This window comes from Zea mays, chromosome 8 (genome assembly GCF_902167145.1).
Source record: "Zea mays cultivar B73 chromosome 8, Zm-B73-REFERENCE-NAM-5.0, whole genome shotgun sequence".
Classification (NCBI taxonomy): domain Eukaryota; kingdom Viridiplantae; phylum Streptophyta; class Magnoliopsida; order Poales; family Poaceae; genus Zea; species Zea mays.
The window spans coordinates 63,368,412-63,386,205 of NC_050103.1; the positions used below are offsets into that span (position 1 = coordinate 63,368,412).

At 44.4% G+C, this 17,794-nt stretch overlaps 2 protein-coding genes across 3 annotated transcripts; both read left to right on the forward strand.

Moving 5' to 3' along the window:
* Positions 1 to 3,645: 3,645 nt before the first annotated feature.
* LOC100278843 (uncharacterized) lies at positions 3,646 to 10,355 on the forward strand. Its single transcript, NM_001151988.1, has 3 exons — positions 3,646 to 3,935; positions 9,660 to 9,891; positions 9,974 to 10,355. Exons 1-3 carry the CDS (start codon positions 3,742 to 3,744, stop codon positions 10,265 to 10,267), a joined length of 720 nt encoding a protein of 239 aa, NP_001145460.1. The 5' UTR covers positions 3,646 to 3,741; the 3' UTR covers positions 10,268 to 10,355.
* Positions 10,356 to 15,064: 4,709 nt separating this feature from the next.
* Positions 15,065 to 17,239, forward strand: LOC100193653 (aspartate-glutamate racemase family). 2 transcript variants are annotated; one of them, XM_020541888.1, is made up of 4 exons: positions 15,065 to 15,269; positions 15,358 to 15,401; positions 15,515 to 16,202; positions 16,774 to 17,205. In XM_020541888.1, the coding sequence occupies exons 2-4, from the start codon at positions 15,379 to 15,381 to the stop codon at positions 17,047 to 17,049; spliced, it is 987 nt and encodes a 328-aa protein (XP_020397477.1). In that variant the 5' UTR covers positions 15,065 to 15,269; positions 15,358 to 15,378; the 3' UTR covers positions 17,050 to 17,205.
* Positions 17,240 to 17,794: the final 555 nt, after the last annotated feature.

Below are 17,794 nucleotides of genomic sequence, written 5' to 3' on the forward strand. Positions count from 1 at the left end.
TGTGGAGGCCTGATCCATGTCCTGCTGGATTGTAGAGTCTCCTTAGTCTTTCGTTGAGACTTGACTTTCCTTTGGTGGAGCTCTTCTCATCGGGCATACTTTTCAAAAAGTTGATACAACTCCTGCAGGTTAGTTGGTGGATCCCTTATGCAGTGGTTGTATACGACACCTGCTCGAAGGCCGCTGATTGCATAGTTGCTGGCTATATGCTCATCAACCGAGGGCAACATTGATTTCAACAGGGGGAAACTTTTTGTAATATCACGAAGACTTTCCTTCTCTTGCTGCCTACAAAGCGAGAGATCTGCTAGGGCATCTGTTTCAGGTCTATAACCTTGAAAGTTCAACAAGAATTTGTCACGGAGTGACTTCCATGAATCAATTGATAATGGCAGCAACCTTGAATACCATGTGAGAGCTGGGCCCTCGAGGGCTATGATGAATGACTTGGCCATGGTGGCATCATCCCCTCCAGATGATGTGACTGCGACCTGATAACTCATGATGTACCAAGTTGGGTCTGCACTGCCATTGTACTTTGGGTAAGTGTCTCTTCTATAATTTTGCGGCCAAGGGGAGGCCTGAAGCTTTGGTTCAAGAGGGCTTCGTTCATCAAGGTAATTTAACCCACGGAAGGCAGCTGGTGCGAAGGCTGGTATGTGGGGGTGATGAGGGTTTAATTTGAGCGCGTGGGCCTGCTGCTGGTGGTAGAGGTCTTCGCCATGCATTTCTGCGATTTGCTGCTCCAACTCTCTAGCTTTCTGCTCTTCTTCTACGATCACCTGCCTTACTTTGGCTTGCATGTTGGTGCGCTGCCGCTTGGCCACGAGTATCTCCTTCTGTTTTATAGGTGATTATTTTTAATGCGAAGTGCACTTAACTTTAGCTGGTCTTCAGCTGAGATGCCTAGGACCTCGCCGTCCTCGATGATGTCATCAACCTCCAGGGGGGTCAAACCTGAGGGGTTCCAAGGGAGGCCCTTAGCACTGCACGTGCAAGTGATGCCTTCGGGGGTGGGTGGATTCTCTGTTCGAGGACGCTTGCAGTTGACTGCTCCGTCATTGTTTTTGGGAGCATCTTGGGAAGCGTCGCCGACGAGGGCTGCCTTGCCTTTCATCTCGGTAAGGGCTGACTTTGCCACGTCGTCTAGAGAGGTGGTGGCCTTGGAAGTCGCTTTCTTGGGGGCCATCGCGAGATTGCTTTGTCATAGCACGAACGGTGGGCGCCAAATGTTGGTACCAACTGACACGTGGTCAAGTGGGCCCAATCACTCAGGAAAGGGTGAACTCTGGTGCTCAACAGAACAATAAGCGGGGAACTATAGCATCTTGTTAAGCGTGTCCCATCAGTGTACAATGCGGGAGTATTTATAGGTATCCAGGTAGGTGGGTAAGCCATCCTAAGTACAATTATGCCCCGGTCACCTGCTATAGCTCCAAAATATTCCCCCTTATAGGGTCATTACAGCGATGTTAAGTACAGCCTGATCAAATGTACTACAAACCCTACCCCAAAGAGGGCTTACAAATGGGCCCGAATGATAGCAGAACGCGGCCTGGGCCCGCCGTAGGGCATCGCGGCCCTCTTCTGCGCGTGGTACCCTTCGCCCTATGATGACAGGTCTTCGACCTTGTCGGGACTATCGTTGGTTGGAACCGTTCGAGCGGTGAGGTCGCCTTCACGAAGCTACAAGGAGCCCCCTCTTAAGCGGTGCAGCCCTTTGCTTCGATGCCTTCAACAATTCTAGATGAAGACCTCGGTTCTGATACCGATCGAGGCACCCTTGTCTTCCTGCATCTGCAATAAAGCATGTTCCATTGGTGTTAAAGAAGATTGATCGAGGGGGAGGACAGCCATCGCTCCAACAGAGATAGAGAAGATGATTTATAGAGCATTGGAGCCATGGTGCAGTAGCGACGATGGTGGATCATTGGTGGCATCTACCTCACATAGACAAGGAGCCAGGATGAAAGAGGAGGTAAAGGTGAGAGACGAGAAAGTCAGTTGCAACTCAGTTGCAGCTGAGGACGAGAGGGGAAATTAAATAGAGTTAGGCCTAGTTTGGGTACTCTAGTATTGAGCTTAATCCACATGTATTGAGGTCAATACTAGAGTACTCAAACAAAGCCTTAGTGGGTCCCGATGAGGGAGGGTCCGCAATATAAATATTCTAAAGAAACAGGTAGAATGAAACTGATCTTGTTTGCACCACAACCTCCCCTATGGCCCAACACACGACATGAGCCCCGTGCCATGCCGACATGAGGTCAATTGACGTAGAGCTATGATAGATATGTATCGAGCTTTCGTGGGCTAGGCCACAAGTCATCCATTAGATGTGTTCAATATGAACATGTATAATTTTGACCATCTAAAAATATGATGAAATGATCGTTTACATTCAACATCATGCTCATCCTTTTGCTCTGTAGATTGGGCCATATGGCCAACACGACGAGGATAAAGCTGAGTTGTCAGACTCGAATTTTCACAAACCAACTTTTAGAAATCCAAAACCAAGAGCTATGGAACTAAAAGCTAAAGCTCTAACCAGGCCTAAATCATGCATCAAACTTTCTTTGTCCGCCCAACAATTAGTCCTCCCCTGGTTCGGGCCTTGAGGTTGACGATTTGAGACTCATCAATTAGCCGCTCTTTTTGGAAGTACTCTAATTTTAGAAAATTTAGTGGAGTTGATACAGTAGGTTATTAAGAGCTCCAGAAAATACCAAAACTAGAGTTGTAGACTTTTAGAAACCATTTAGATGAGTTATTTTATTTCTTATCTATATTAAATTTTAAACTGATTAAATTTATATTATAAACTAGCTGTAACTGGAATCTGCCATTGTTTTTTACTTTTTTCCAATCAGCCGATGCAATAATTCGATCCATTAATAATTGATCTATAATCCGATCCGTTTAACCTTTTATATTATAAACTACAGCTGTGTTTTCCAATCAGCCGACTCGATAATTGGACCCATTAGGCCTGTTCGGTTGCTTAGGAATGGTGGTCTAGAACTATTCCTGTCTAAATTGTTTACCTATTTTATATAAGATTTTATCGGCAACGACTATTATGCAAGCAGTCTTTCTGTGCAAGCGTGTAAACAAACCATCAGATCCATCAGATTACGATTCAACCACAGATACAACCATAGTGTGTTAGAGGGTTTTTATAAATATTATTGAGCTAGTGGTGGAAGAGTTTAAGTGTTAAATATGAGCTACGGTTTGATCACGATCTAATGGATCAGTTGATTTCCTTACACGCTTGCACAAAAAGACTGCTTGCATAGCGGTCGTTGCTGATTGAATAATTCTGTGTCCAACCCTGGACAACCCAACATGCCCTAAGGGCCTGTTCGGTTACATCGGAACGAGACCCGGAACTATTCTAGATGATCAATTACTATATAAATTAAACTATCATTCCAAGTGGAATTATTCCGGAGGTTGAATCCGGCATATCCGAACAGACCCTCTTGTTCGTTTAAGTCGGATTACACCCGTAATCGTTCCAGCTAATCAAAGTTTATATAAATTAGAGAAGCAATCCGGATAGGAATTATTCCGACCCACCAATCCGACAGAAACGAATAAGACCTAATAATAATTGATCTATAATCCGATCCGTTGAACCAGTTGTTTAAAGTCGCGCTCGCGCCTTGGCTCGTCAGTCGTCACGACCATGATTTGGTAACTGAAGCAACAGGAAGCCGGCGGTGTAGGCGACCCATGGCGCCACAGAGGAGGAGAGAGAGGGCGGTGGGGGAGGCGCGGCCGAGCTCGTCGGCGCCGACACCGGCGGGGCCGGGGTGGGTCGAGGTGCAGCGCCGGCGGGTGGGCGGCGGTTGGACAAGCCGCCGGATCTCTATCTACGCCTCCCGAGTCTACTTCCTCCTCCTGATGCTCCAGATCCCGCTCTTCAGGTCGGTAATAAATCGCTGGAACACTCCCTCCCATTAACTCCCCGGAGCAATAATCAACCAGAATTTTTGCTTTCTCTGTAAATTGTTCAGTGCTTAGATTTCTGTGACTTACGACTTATCACTGATTGGTACTAGCGGGCCTTTACTTTTCGACTTAATTTTGCACAGGGGGGGGGGGGGGGGGGGGGGGGGGGGGGTTGAACGCTGTATTTCTGATTCATTGCAGTTGTATTTTATTTCAATGCCTTGTCGTCGAACCCTTAAGTGATCCATTCTAATTGTTACTGGTTAAGGGCTTAAAGTATCAGCTTTAGATTGCAAAAATTGCAACCGGTACCTTCAGCTTCCATGTTCCAAGTGCCAACCAACAATTTCCATGTCGCTGAACTCCATCGACCTTGAAAACTTTGAGTACTTCTTCATATTCAACGTTTATGCACATAAACAACAGACTGCCAGCGAGGACATGTTAGACATGTGTCGATTATGCGTGCAGTTGGGTTACCTTACCACTTGAGTTGTATTAGGGGTTAGGATAGAGCTGGAGTTGAATTTTATATTCCAGGGGGCCATAAATGTGAGGCAACCTCTGTTGTAACCATGAGATGAATTGGCAGCTAGTTTGGATGGCGGCGAGACCGTTGGATCGCTTGGATGCCGGTATAACTGCTTTTTTATGGGGAGCTGGTGAGGCATGCTAGTAGCCATGCCAAGGGGATGTAGGCATATCGCAAACCTAGTGAGGTGTGCCTGTTGTCATGCCCCAGGGATGTAGGCATATCACAAACCTCAATAAAAAACATTATGCCTCGGTGTCGTTCTCATTCACATATTTTTCTTTGGTGGTTATGCTTCGGTGCTCTTTGGTGGTTAATAGATCCTTTCGGGTTTCGATCTAACCGTGCTCTCAAACAGGACATGTTATGCATGGTTGCTGTGGAGTAAAACAGAAGCATGGGGTGAAAGGATATTGATTGACTCTGCATGTGATATTTTTTTTTTCAAATCAGTGACTGCAAGACATGAATAATACGACTGCAACACACACAACTAGCATGAGTGGGTTACCTCTGATTGTGCATTACTTATTGCCCAACATACATTTTCTAGATCTAAGGGACCTAGTCCCTGTTCATATATGCTTTGCACAACACAAAGGTTATATAGACTTTACATTCCCAAATTAAAAGATCATGGCCATCTACTCACGAAACCACATGAAACACCACCACACCAGGTGAATTGCTTGACTAACTTGCCTACTCTCAAAGCAAAGTCATTACCAGCATAACACATCACATTCATACAATTCAGTAACAATGAGTTATTCTTCTCACTTGAAAACATGTGCGGCTGAGAGCACACCTTCCGTAAACTTTAGGGCAGAGCTCCTCCAATCTTCTGACCTGCCTGGAGCTTACCAGCGATCATTTTCCCAACAAATTGATGGCAAACGATATGTAATTCAATAAATTCATACATTTTTATAAGTTGTTAATTCGAACCTCCCCTCCTATATGATGAAGAACATAAAATGCAATAAAGTATGATGAAGAACTTAAGATAACCTTCTATTTTTATAAGCTGTACTTTTCTATTTTTAGCTGTTCTTTTCTATTTTTACTTGTCCCTATGTACTAAAGCTTAAAGCATGTATGGTCCATATTCTTCGCCTTCTGACCCTTCCATTTAGTATCTTGAACACATAAGATATTTACATGTCTTCTGGTCACTGTCTCAACTAACTCTCTTAAGTTACATGTAAGTGACACTACATTCCAACTACCCAAATAAATCCTAGTTGGTTCGACTAACTTCTTTACTCTTCATACCCATCGATGATGTGGTGACTCTTACAGTGATTTGAAGTTGAGCGACTTGCTAATTGACACACCTGGGGAACCAGGCGACTAATCGCGATTAAGACGACGACTAGGTCGACTAATCGTGTTCTAGTCGACCTGGTCACCCAGTCGCCCCTACAGCCCCTCCTGCATATTGCAGGACCTATATATATATATATATTGTATATTACGAGCCCTGGGCTTCCAATAACTAGAGAAAGCCCAGGTCGGACGGTGCAATCCGGTCGAGCCGGACCAGGTTCGGACGTCTATAAAAGAAGACCTGAAGTGCTAGGGTTCAGTTTTTCATGTCCCATCCTGATTCATTAGTGACGACGCCCACCCAGGCGCATGCAATGGCGGCGGTTGCCTGAGAGCGTGCGCGACGCGGACCCAAGGTTGGTGGATGCGGTGGCCGTGGCTCCCTGATCCGGACACGCGGTGGCCGCGGTTCCTCGATCCGGAGTAGTGGCGGCGGTTCCCAGGTCGGTGGAGGCGACTCACCGATCCAGAGGGCGAGCGACGGCGGGCCCCTGTGCGGGCAAGCGACGGTGTCCCCGGGGCACCGAGGCGGCGGCACTCCCAAGGCGGATGAGCAAGCGGCGCCCCCCGACGTGCGAGTAGCGACGGCGCCGCAGGAGGCGCGAGGTTCGAGCAGCGTCATGGAAGGCGCGAGGTGCACATATCGACGATCGTGCGTGGCATCCTCCGATCCGGCGTAGTTTGGGCGGCTCGAGTGACGACCTCCATATGTGCTTGTGTCGTCGACGACGTCCTCCGGCGACTACCCCCTCCGATTCGTGTTGTCTTTCGATTATTGTGTTTTATGCCTATCACATGTACTATTTACGCTAAAAATTGTACGATCTTATGCTTGAACATGGAGTTCGTATATCAGTTTACTGCATGCATATTTTTTGCATGCACATTGGAAAGACAATTCCTTGATTTATGCTATTCGTAATTACCATAAAAAATCAAATCATTTATGTTCGTAAATGGTAGGTTTTTACGTCTGCCATAAAACTGTCCCTAATTCCCGCCTGTTCGTAATTACCATAAAAAATCAAATCAAATCACTTATGTTCGTAATTGCCAGATTTTTACGTCTCCCATAAAACTGTCCCTAATTTCCATTGACATTTTTAGTTAGACTGATATTAGGTTTTTTTATCAATTATGCTACACGGTGTCAGTATTTATGCGACGTTGTATAAGTATGTATGCTCCGTGTGACTCATGTCATCCTATTTTTTGCGCGTGCAGTGGAAAGAAAAATATAATCCAACATTTCCGCGCATGCAATGGAAACTCTCACGATTTGCCATTATTTTTGAATCTGTATAAAAATAGAAACTGCATGCATGTGATTCCCATGTTTTACGGATCTGCCATAAAAATAGGATCGTTATACATCCTACTAGAGCTATCAATCTCTCACATTGGCTCGGTATTTATGCTTATAGCTGAGGGGTTTTATGCTCAAAACTTAAGATTTTTACGCTCAAACCTGGAGATGCGTCCACCAGTGAACCACATGCCAGATTTTTTTTACGCAGTGTACCGCATTACATTAACACCTATACCGTGTAGCATAATTTGTATAAGTATATATCATAAACTGGTTCTAACGAGCATAGTTGCATGACTGTTGGAGCGATCCTATATTTATGTAGGAAATAAAGCATTTAAAATAAGATTTTTTGTTTTTTGTTTCTATCCATGCCAATCCATTTCCTTTCATCGTACATCTTGCCATCCTAAATTTGTGCACATGCAGTAGGAAACAGATTTTTACGCAGTGTACCGAATTGCATGCCTACACCGTGTAGCATAATTAGTATCAGTATATATCATAAACTAGTTCTAACAAGTTTAGCTGCATGACTGTTGAAGGGATCCTATATTTATGAAGAAAATAAAGCATTAAATACGATTTTTTGTTTCCATGCATGCCAATTCATTTCTTTCATCGCACATTCTTTCCATCCTAAGTTTTTGCACATGCAGCGGGTAATAGATTTTTACGCAGTGTACCGAATTGCATAAATATCTACACCGTGTAGCATATTTAGTATCAGTATATATCATAAACTGGTCCTGACGAGCCTAGCTGCATGTCTGTTGCAGCGATCCTATCTTTATAGAGAAAATAAATCATTTAAAAATAGAAACCATCACACATCCTTTTTCTAAATTTACGCGTATGCAGGGAATGTGTTTGACTTATGCATGCATTTTTTTTGCGCGCACGGACGTGGAGTGAGTCGCGCACCCGATAGCCTGGCTTTGGGAGTCAGTTAACACACTGGGCTCGACCAGGTCGCAGGAGTGGTCGGCCTGGGCTTCCTATAACTATTTGAAACCCAGGGCTCCTAATATACCTATATATCTATATATATAGCATATAGGAGTTAGGAGGCAATACAGTGCCAATACTAAACATAAGTATATAACAAATATGAATACTGGAACATCAACAATTCAGATTTCAGAACATTCAATTCAGAGCATGAACAGAATTCAGATTGTAGGCAGATTGTAGCAGTAATATTCAGAGTGGATTCAAGAGGGGGGACAGATCAAAAGAAAGGTGCAGCGATTGAAGTTACCGTCAGTTGATGTACTCATCCTGGTGCTAATGGCTGCTGGGCCGCCGCTGCTGCAGACTGCTGCTGGGCCGCCACCGTCGAGGATGGTAAGCTGCTGACGCCGAGGAGGAAGGTGCAGGGCTGCCGTCGCTGAGGAAAAGGGTGAGCAGGTGAGCACATTGAGGAACAAGGTGAGGGCAGAGGGCACCCACCGGTGTTGGATAGGGAGAGGTGAGCCGCCGCACAGGCACAACCGCCGGAACATGAGAGAAGAGTAGCAGCCGCTAGAACAGGAGAGAAGAGCAGGTGAGCTAAACCCTAACGTGTGTTTTACTGTTACACTAATGGGTCCAGCCGTCCAGCCCATATCCCAAACAGGTCGAAACTGGAGCCCTGGAAAATTAGTCGTCCCCACCTAAAATGGACGACTAATCGCGTTAGTCGACTAATCGGACGACTGGGCGATTACTCGAGCTGATCGGATCGGCCTCCCTAGTCGTGTTAACAGGACCGACTAATCGCGACTAATCACGATTAGTCGGACGACTTGAAATCACTTTTACTCATTTTTCGCTATACCCGGGCGCTAATGTAGCACACCACTAAGGATGTAGTGACCTAATCCTTGTTCACTTGACACTGTGCTCAGATCATGACACATCGCATCACCAAGGCGGTGTTGACCCGTCCCTTGTCCAATTAACACCATATCTAGGTTCCAATATTTTGGGTCACTAAAAGTGTACACCCCAACAGATTTTCTTTGGATTTTGCCTCCATTAGAATGACTATGTTAACGAGGCTCGCCAAGTTTATTACAATCCTCCTCGTTTATCAAGGCATGGGACCTACTATGTTGACACAACATAGGCAGAGTTTTAAACTCTAAGAACTCTCCACTTGAAATATGCTAGATTGTTTGACTTCTTTCCCCGGGAGTGTACTTACACTGAAATTTTCTTTCATTCCTAAGTAACTTTTTTGGACCTGTGGTTAGTTTCAAATATATTTCTGGAATTATCTATGTTCTACAAACATTTTTCTTTAAATTCATAGAGAGAAATATCTCACCTTTATATTCATGTATTTTATGGTTCCTCTAAGTATACAAAAATCAAGTTTCACAACTTTTTTTACTACTGAACCCTTATATAGATTTTTGCAATTTTTAATAGAATTTAATGGTCATTGTGTATAGGAGTTAATTGGAAGGATTAGAAGAGTTGGAGTAATTTTATGAGCAGGAACATAATTTGCTAAGGGGATTTCGCTTGCTTCTGGCATTTCAGGGTTCCTTGTAGAGCAGGCACATGCACAACTCCTATTCAAGTCACATCGTCTCAGTTGGTGTCAAACGAGATATTCCCACCAGCTGTTGTGAAGGCCATGCTCTACCCTGGAGCTATCGTGAGCAGCCTAACTAAAAGCAAGGCATTTCCGAGTTGGAGTGACCTGTTTGACATGTACAACCTGACAGAAGCCAAAAATGCTTCTGCTGTAGTTGATCTCCAGCGTCTAGAGGTGCTTTCCCCCCATAACCAATCTACAATTTTTCTGGAACAATGCTTGAACTCTTTAAATAACTGTCTCTCCCCTTAATCAGATACTTGCGGGAAGCTACTTCTGTGTTGCTGGAGGGCTTCTTGGCATCATAAATCCTGGGAGGATGACTTTGTTTGGTACTCTTTTGGTTATCTGGGGTCTCGTGAAGGAAGCACTATTTGGGAAGCCAGTGAACAGCGATCCGACTGAATCAACTTATGTCTACCCAACCATTTTGATTGCACTTATATGTGCTTTCATGTCAATAACTTACAATGTAAAGAAGACAGCAGCAAGTAGTCCTGTTTCTCTCGCGAAGCCACTGAAAAGTTCTGCCAAGTCAAAACTGAAGTAGACCCTGTTACAACTTTAATCCTTGTAACTCATTCCAAATATTTATTTATCCTTGTAACTTTCAATCCTATAGCATTCAGTTTTTTCCTTGTATTTACAGCATGGTTTAAAAGTCGTCGCCTAGGCGTCGCCTAGGCGACGCCTAGGCGTCCAGGCGGGGAAATCTTCTAGGCGTCGGCGCCGCCCAGTGGAAACCGTGTATGGCGTCCGCCTTGGCGTCGTAGGCGTCTGGGCGACGCCTTTTCCTCCCTGGGCGGCGCCTTATCCTCTAGGGTTTCTCGTTTTGGGCTTTAGGGTTTTGGCGGCTAGGCGCGCGTTTTGTTTTGGGCCTGTTCCACTGTGCGCGCGCGGCAAAAATACTTTGTGCGTGCGCGGCGCCGCGGCTGCTCCTTCGCGCGCAAATCTCTCTGCGCTCTCTCCCTGCTGCTCCTCTCTCCCTGCGCGCGGCGGCTGCTCCTCTCTCCCTGCGCGCGGCGGCTGCTGCTCTCTCCCTGCGCGCGGCGGCTGCTGCATTCACCCTGCGCGCGCGCGGCTGCTGCGTGCTCCCAGCGCGCGGCTGCTGCGTGCTCCCAGCGCGCGGCTCCCTGCTACCAGCACGCGACTGCTGCTCTCTGCGCGTGGTTGCGGCTCCCTGCTCCTTGCCGCAGTGCTAGCTGCTGCTGCTGGTAAGTCCTACTCCCTGCTTACTCCTCCCCTCCTCAAAATGATGTTTCTCATCCCCTCCTCCCCTGCTTCCCCTGGTTTCAGACTGCGCAACGAGTAGGTTTCTGTCAAGTGTCAAGACTGCAGCGACTAGCGACAAGCCGACAACATAATGTCTTCTCGAAATGAAGCTCCATCTTCTGTGGCTGGTGACTACGACCCGAAGAGCGATCCTACCCGGAAGCCACGGAAGTCTGCTGATCCAGGGTGGAAGTATGGATTTTGGCCGGATCTTCAAAATAAAGATAAGGTGGAATGCACCCTATGTGGTCAGGTTGTTAGTGGAGGGATAAAGAGGTTAAAGCAACATTTGGCAGGGGCATATGGAGATGCAAAGTTATGTCCCAAGGCTAGCAGTGGATTAAGGAAGGAGATGACAAGTTATTTGGAGGCAAACAAGAGAAAAAGACCAATGTTTCTAGATGAAGATGAAGAAGATGATGAAGTGGTGGAGGTGGCAGCAGCAGATGGGGCGAATGATACATCTGCTGTGGAGTCTCAAGCATCCAAGGTGCAGCCTAGTTCTGGTACAGCAGCCAAAAAAAGACAAGCAACCTTGCAATTTAAGGCAAATAGTAAAGCACAGCCAAAGACAGCCAAGTCCGTAGTTGAGATGTTGCGGAGAACACCAGAGGAGGTGGTGGATGAGAGACTTTCAGGCTCTTATCAGCCCACAATCTTGGCTAGTGCAAAAAGCAAGGAGGACAAACACTATGTGGACATGCAGTGGGCTTTGTTCTTCTATGAGTGCGGTGTACCTTTCAATGCCGCAGCAGCTAGGCAGTTTCAGATTGCAATTGAGGCCACAACACAGTTTGGTTCAGGGTATAAGCCTCCAACACCTTACTAACTAGGCGAGCCATTGCTACAAGAGGCTGTGAAGTCAACAACTACAATGAGGGAGGAACATGAGCGTGCATGGAAACACTATGGTTGCACACTCATGTCTGATGGATGGTCTGATAGGAGGGGACGCCATCTCATTAACTTCTTAGTGAACAGCCCAGAGGGCACTTACTTTTTAGAGTCCGTTGATGCATCTAGTGAAGTACATGATGCATACATGCTTGCTGATTTGCTTGAGAAAAAAGTTGATGAGATTGGGAGAGACAAGGTTGTACAAGTTGTTACTGATAATGGTGCCAATTACAAAGCTGCAGGCAAGCTTCTAATGGAAAGGATTCCTACATTATTTTGGAGTCCATGTGCTGCACATTGCTTGGACCTAATGTTGGAGGACATAGGAAACTTGAAGGAATTCAAGAAACCAATTGCACGTGCAAGGCGTGTGACAACTTTCATATACCGACACGGGAGAATTCTTGCTGCCATGAGAGAGAAAACTGGTGGGGCTGATCTTGTGAGGCCTGCCGCCACTCGTTTTGCTACTTCCTTTCTCACATTGAAGAGCTTGTACAAGCACAAGGATGCTTTGAAGGCTTTATTTGCAAGCACAGCTTGGACTGATAACAGATTGTCAAAGACTAGTGCTGGATTGGATGTGTATAACATTGTCTTCTCCACACAGTTTTGGAATTCAGTAGAAGATTGCTTTAGAGCTTCAGGGCCACTACTTATTGTACTTAGGGTGGTAGATGGAGATGAGAGGCCAGCTATGCCAGAGGTCCAAGCATTGATGAAATGTGCAAAGGAAAAGATCAATCAAAGCTTTGCTGTCCAAAGCAAGAAGACTTTACTAAAGAAAATCATAACTATAATTGAACGGCGTTGGGAGAAACAAATGGATCACCCATTGTATGGGGCTGCAATGTATTTGAACCCAGGAAAGCTGCATCCTCTCATAAGAAATGATGATGATGCTACTGTTGGTCAGCTAAGAGGTTGCTTTCTTGATGTGCTTGCAAGAATGGTAGATGATGAGGAAACTAGAGACAAGATCAATTCTCAAGCAATGGATTACGAGTTTCTTAGAGGAGCAGCTTTTTCAAATAAGATGGCCAAAGATAACCTACAAACTATGACCCCACGTAAGTGTTTGTGGCTGTTACTAGTTTACTACTTACTAGTTGTTGCTAAATTGTTGTGATGTTATTGCAGTTGAGTGGTGGCGTTCGTATGGTGGTCGTGCTATTGAGTTACAGAGATTTGCTAGACGTTTGGTGAGTCTTTGTGCGTCTTCATCAGGTTGTGAACGCAATTGGAGTACCTTTGAATTTGTAAGTTATTATGTGTGCCTCCTCAAGTCCTCATCCACCTACTTGGCTACTTTTGTATCTAATATTTCAGGATTAAATGACCAGGTGTTTTCTCTTTTCTTATTTTGTAGATCCATACAAAGAAAAGAAACCGATTGTTGCATAAGAGGTTGAATTCTATTGTCTTCATTTCCTACAACAGAAAGATGAAAGCTAGGTTCCAAAAACTACGCCAGAAGAAGGGGAAAAACTTTGATCCATTGGTTCATGAGGACTTCGACTGGGACAATGAGTGGGCTGATTCTTTGCATGTAGTCCCTGAAGGTGGGCGTGGGTGTGAGTGTGACCTTACATGGGACCTTGTGGATAATGCCATTGGAGCATCACAAGCACTTCGTGGCCGAAACTTACCAAGAAGGGCCCATAATGTGTATTCAAGAAGAAATTCTGTTGCTGCACAAAATATGTCAGAGGCTGAAGAGGAAGATGAAGATGAAGAAGATGTTCCACATGATGATGCAGAAATCACAGATTGTGAAGATGAATCTAATGGTGGCAATGATGGTGAAGAAGGGGAGGCACCCAATATCCCAGGAGAGTTTGATGATGATTTTTGAGCGACGGGAGAGTAGCTATTGCTAGATTGCATTAGCATATTTGCTGCATTACTAACTGCAGCTAGTTACTATTAATTATGTCATTACAAACTATCTATGTGGCTATTTCAGATTTGGTATTGTGCTGTTTTAAATTTTGTGACTTGCTATTGTTCCTTTAGAAACTACTTTGTGGCTATTTCAGATCCACTATTGTGCTATTGTGAATTTGTGATGATTTCTAGTTTATGAGCTGTAACTGTAACAGCTGTTTGGTACTTTGGTTGTTTGGTATTTTGTAAAAGGCTAACAGCTGTTTGTAACAGCTACTAAGGCGTCGCCTAGGCACCCGCCTAAGTCGCCTAGGCGGTCAGGCGGTGGCTGGGCGCCTAGTTCCGCCTAGCCGCCTTTTAAACCATGATTTACAGTTCACAAAGGCCACCTCTGTAATGTTTACCAAAAACAGCTAGACCTTGTTTCCCCCCAATAATTCTGATGTTTAAAAAAAAGATCCAGTGCCGAAGGCTTCTACATGAGTGGAGTCTAGAAAAGAGATAAATTGGCAAGCTTTCCTCTGTACGTGGAGATACTGTTTCGAACCTACGCCATGGTGACTCATTGAGGTTGAAAAGTTCTACTGTTTAGGCAGGTTTCAGTTTTACGTTGTGTCCAATAAAATTGTAGTATATTTTCTTACAAGGGTGGAAAGTTGTAATTTACTGACAAATTCTGAGTTAGTTATTATTCTTTTGTGTTTGGATTTTCATTTTGAGGTGATGGTATCTGGAGTTATGAAAGAAATTGTTCAGAACTGCCAGCTGATAAACATCAATCATACAGATTGAAACGAGCAAACGAGGACACATGCAGTGGTTACACCTTTTCCCAATTTACAAGGTGTTCCGTCATTTGCAGCAATATTGCTGACCTAGGCTCCTAGCATTTTGTGCTGTTGTACGCATATGCAGCTGCAAGTGGCCCCTGTTGCCCTGTCTCTTGCTCTCTATTGGTGTCTGGCAGGGGCAGATGATTACACCACATGTGGGGAGATGAGATGAGCCCCACTATCATGTGAGTATTGACCCTTGGAGTCGTCTATATCTTGTAGGCTTCCTTTCTTGCCTTTTTGCCGACGGAAAACTGGAGCGATGATTTTTTTTACTACCCTTTTTAACAGCTGAAAAGTCTGATGGTGAATCTTTAGAAGCCAGCAATGCCAGGGGAGATGGAAGTTGATGTTTGCTGTGTGCTGAAGAGATAACCTTCTTTGGTTGAGACGTGAGGCAGTTTCCAAGTAACCAGTCACAATCTTCCACGTCGCCTCCCTCTTGGTTAGAACCCTCCTTATAATACATAAAAACAGACACCTTCTTCATTCCAGTTCAATAATTGAGGTTCCACTCTGTCTGTTCCCTCCTTCCTGCTGTTACAATGATTGTTACTATTAGCCAGTCTGAGTAATACATGTGCATTTGGTATTGTCCTTGTTTACTAGTAGCTAATAGCTGTTAAGATCTAAAACCAGCCATCCGTCTTCTGGGAAGAAGAGGTATAGTCTCCCGATCCTAGTTCTGCCTCTCCAGTTGCATCCTTCGTCACTCACTCTCCCTACATCCTGTCACGAGACTGGTGTTCAGACCTGAGAGACCTTTACTCCCATGGTTCAGATGTCTTTGCAGAGGTCCGTTTCTGTATGCTACTTCTTGGAATCCAGCTTTGTGTTTACTGGTGCTTAGTGTCTGTGATCTAGAATGCCGCAGCTTTTACACAGTGATTCAAAACCTGTTCTTGCAGGAGCATAGCCGTATATCCTCGTTGCTCCTTATCTGATTCGTTCCATCGTGTGGGTGGTTCACGAAGAAGATGGGCCTCTTGTAGGTCCCAGTCATCACGTTTTGCTTATAATGCAAGACCATCCCCAATTGTTCTCAAGACCGACCATGCAATTGATCCCCCTGAACCAAAGGATTTGGATGCAAGTTCCTCAGCTTCAAGAAGTGGACCTTACATTGGGACTTGCCATCCATCAGGCGCAGTCGGAGTGATGGGTGCGTCTTCCTCTTCCTGCCTCAGATTTTTAGAGAAATTTGTGAGTTGGAGCACTGGAGGTGGAGAAGAGGCACCTCCGTTCATCATCTGCAATGACCCGCTTGTCAAGAAAGAGCTGTTGCCATCTGGAACCCAATCCACTTCTGGCTGCAGTGCCAGTATTGCTCTTGGGAAGTTAAGGCAGAAGAGGCTCTTCTTGGAGCAATCTGGAGCATGCTGTATTGTTATGCCATGCCAGTTCTTACATGCCTGGCATGATGAGATTTCGCAGGGTTGCTCGGTTCCGTTCATCCATGTTGGTGATTGCGTTGTGAAGGAACTCAAAGCTGCTAACTTGAAACCTGTTGAGTATGGAAGTAATGTCCGTGTGGGAGTTCTCTTCACTGACAATAAATTGGCTACAAACTGTTACCTAGACAAGTTGGAGAGCCAGGTAAACATCTTCTTTTTCATCAATTACCATATGCTTATTGATAATATGATATCTCCCTTTTTGAACGAAATGATAGCTCCACTTCAATGTAAGTAAAGAGGTGTTATGTTGGCTGTCGATATAAGTTAGGCTGATCCCTTTGTCTAAAAGAAAAACGTTATTTGTGCTATGTATTTTTTATTTATATATCTGGAAAAACAGACTAGCAGGATGTTGAATGACAATTACCACATCACTGCATATGTATTTTCTACAAATTAGACAGCTCAGCTCCTACGTCAGTGATGGGTGGTCAGATTTTTCCCAGTCACTTTTTATGATACCTCCCTTTGTCTGAAAGCTCAGTCCCAAAAAGATCGATAACAGCAGCTCTGCTGGACCACTGTAATTTGTAGGTTGTCCATTCCTGGTTTGCCAGTCCAATGATAAGTTGTTCAAAATGACATTTGTTTCGTTCTTGTGAGATGGCTTGGAAAAGTATTGGATTTGATATTTCCCTTGGGGAATAATATTCTTCAGCCATCCAATTTCATATGGTTTAAACTGTTCCTTTTTTAAATTTGCTGGTTAGGGTTTTGAGGTGCTATGTCCAGATAAGGCTTCCATGGAGCGTACAGTGTTACCATCAGTGGCTGCATTCGGGAAGGGGGACATGGAAGGTGCGAGAAACCTGTTGCGAGTGTCGCTGCAGGTTCTTCTTGTGAGAGCTGTCAATTCGATAATCCTTGCGTCCGATGACCTTGTAGGCATTTTGCCTGATGATGACCCTCTTCTCAAGAAATGTATAGACCCACTGGATGCCCTGGTCCGAGAGGCCATCGCATGCGCCCGAGCACCACAGCCATGATTTGCCGCCCTAGCTAGATTACTCTGTTTACACCTTGGCTGCTCTGCTGATGAGCACATATGTAAATAAGTTTTACACAAGGTAGAAAAAGACGGATATTGGTTGAACTCATTACGCATTTTCATCTATGTTAGCCCATGTAATGTTCGGATACTAGTTAAAAAATACTAAATATAGTCTAATTACAACACTAATTATGTAGATGAGAACTAAACGACAAGATAAGCCTTTTAAACATAATTAGTCAATTATTTGATCATGTGTTAGGCTTAAAATTTTTGTCTCGGCTTCTAGTCTTTAGTTGTATAATTAGATAAATTTAATATTCATAGTAGACATTTAAGCATTCTATATGACACGAGTTAAACTTTAGTCACTATAACCGAACATCCCATTAGACCGTTTTCAGCAAATTACCCATCCTATCTTTTATTTCATCTTATATTTTAAATTTCAATCTGTGAATATTACAGTCTACACTACAATATAATTTTTTGTATGACTATATGTACGATCTGCTAGAGATAGTTTTAGAGGGTGTTTGTTTGAATTACAATATGTATATATTATATAATCCAACAAATTTTTAAAAAAATTGTTGGATTATATAATATATACATATTGTAATTCCAAACAAATACCTCTGGGTATACTTCGCAAGTTGCAACCAAGTCAACTGTGATGCCAATGACTCCATCCGTGATCTGTGAAACTATTTTGTGGCTTGGCTACTACAGGGAGAAAT

Bases quoted from the DNA above. Each gene is read 5' to 3' on its own strand.
- LOC100278843 (NM_001151988.1), top strand. From the start codon at position 3,742: ATGGCGCCACAGAGGAGGAGAGAGAGGGCGGTGGGGGAGGCGCGGCCG. The intron at 3,936-9,659 runs GTCGGTAATAAA...CTGGCATTTCAG, and splicing joins CTCCAGATCCCGCTCTTCAG to GGTTCCTTGTAGAGCAGGCA. The intron at 9,892-9,973 runs GTGCTTTCCCCC...CCCCTTAATCAG, and splicing joins TTGATCTCCAGCGTCTAGAG to ATACTTGCGGGAAGCTACTT.
- LOC100193653 (XM_020541888.1), top strand. From the start codon at position 15,379: ATGGTTCAGATGTCTTTGCAGAG. The intron at 15,402-15,514 runs GTCCGTTTCTGT...CTGTTCTTGCAG, and splicing joins GTTCAGATGTCTTTGCAGAG to GAGCATAGCCGTATATCCTC. The intron at 16,203-16,773 runs GTAAACATCTTC...TTTGCTGGTTAG, and splicing joins TAGACAAGTTGGAGAGCCAG to GGTTTTGAGGTGCTATGTCC.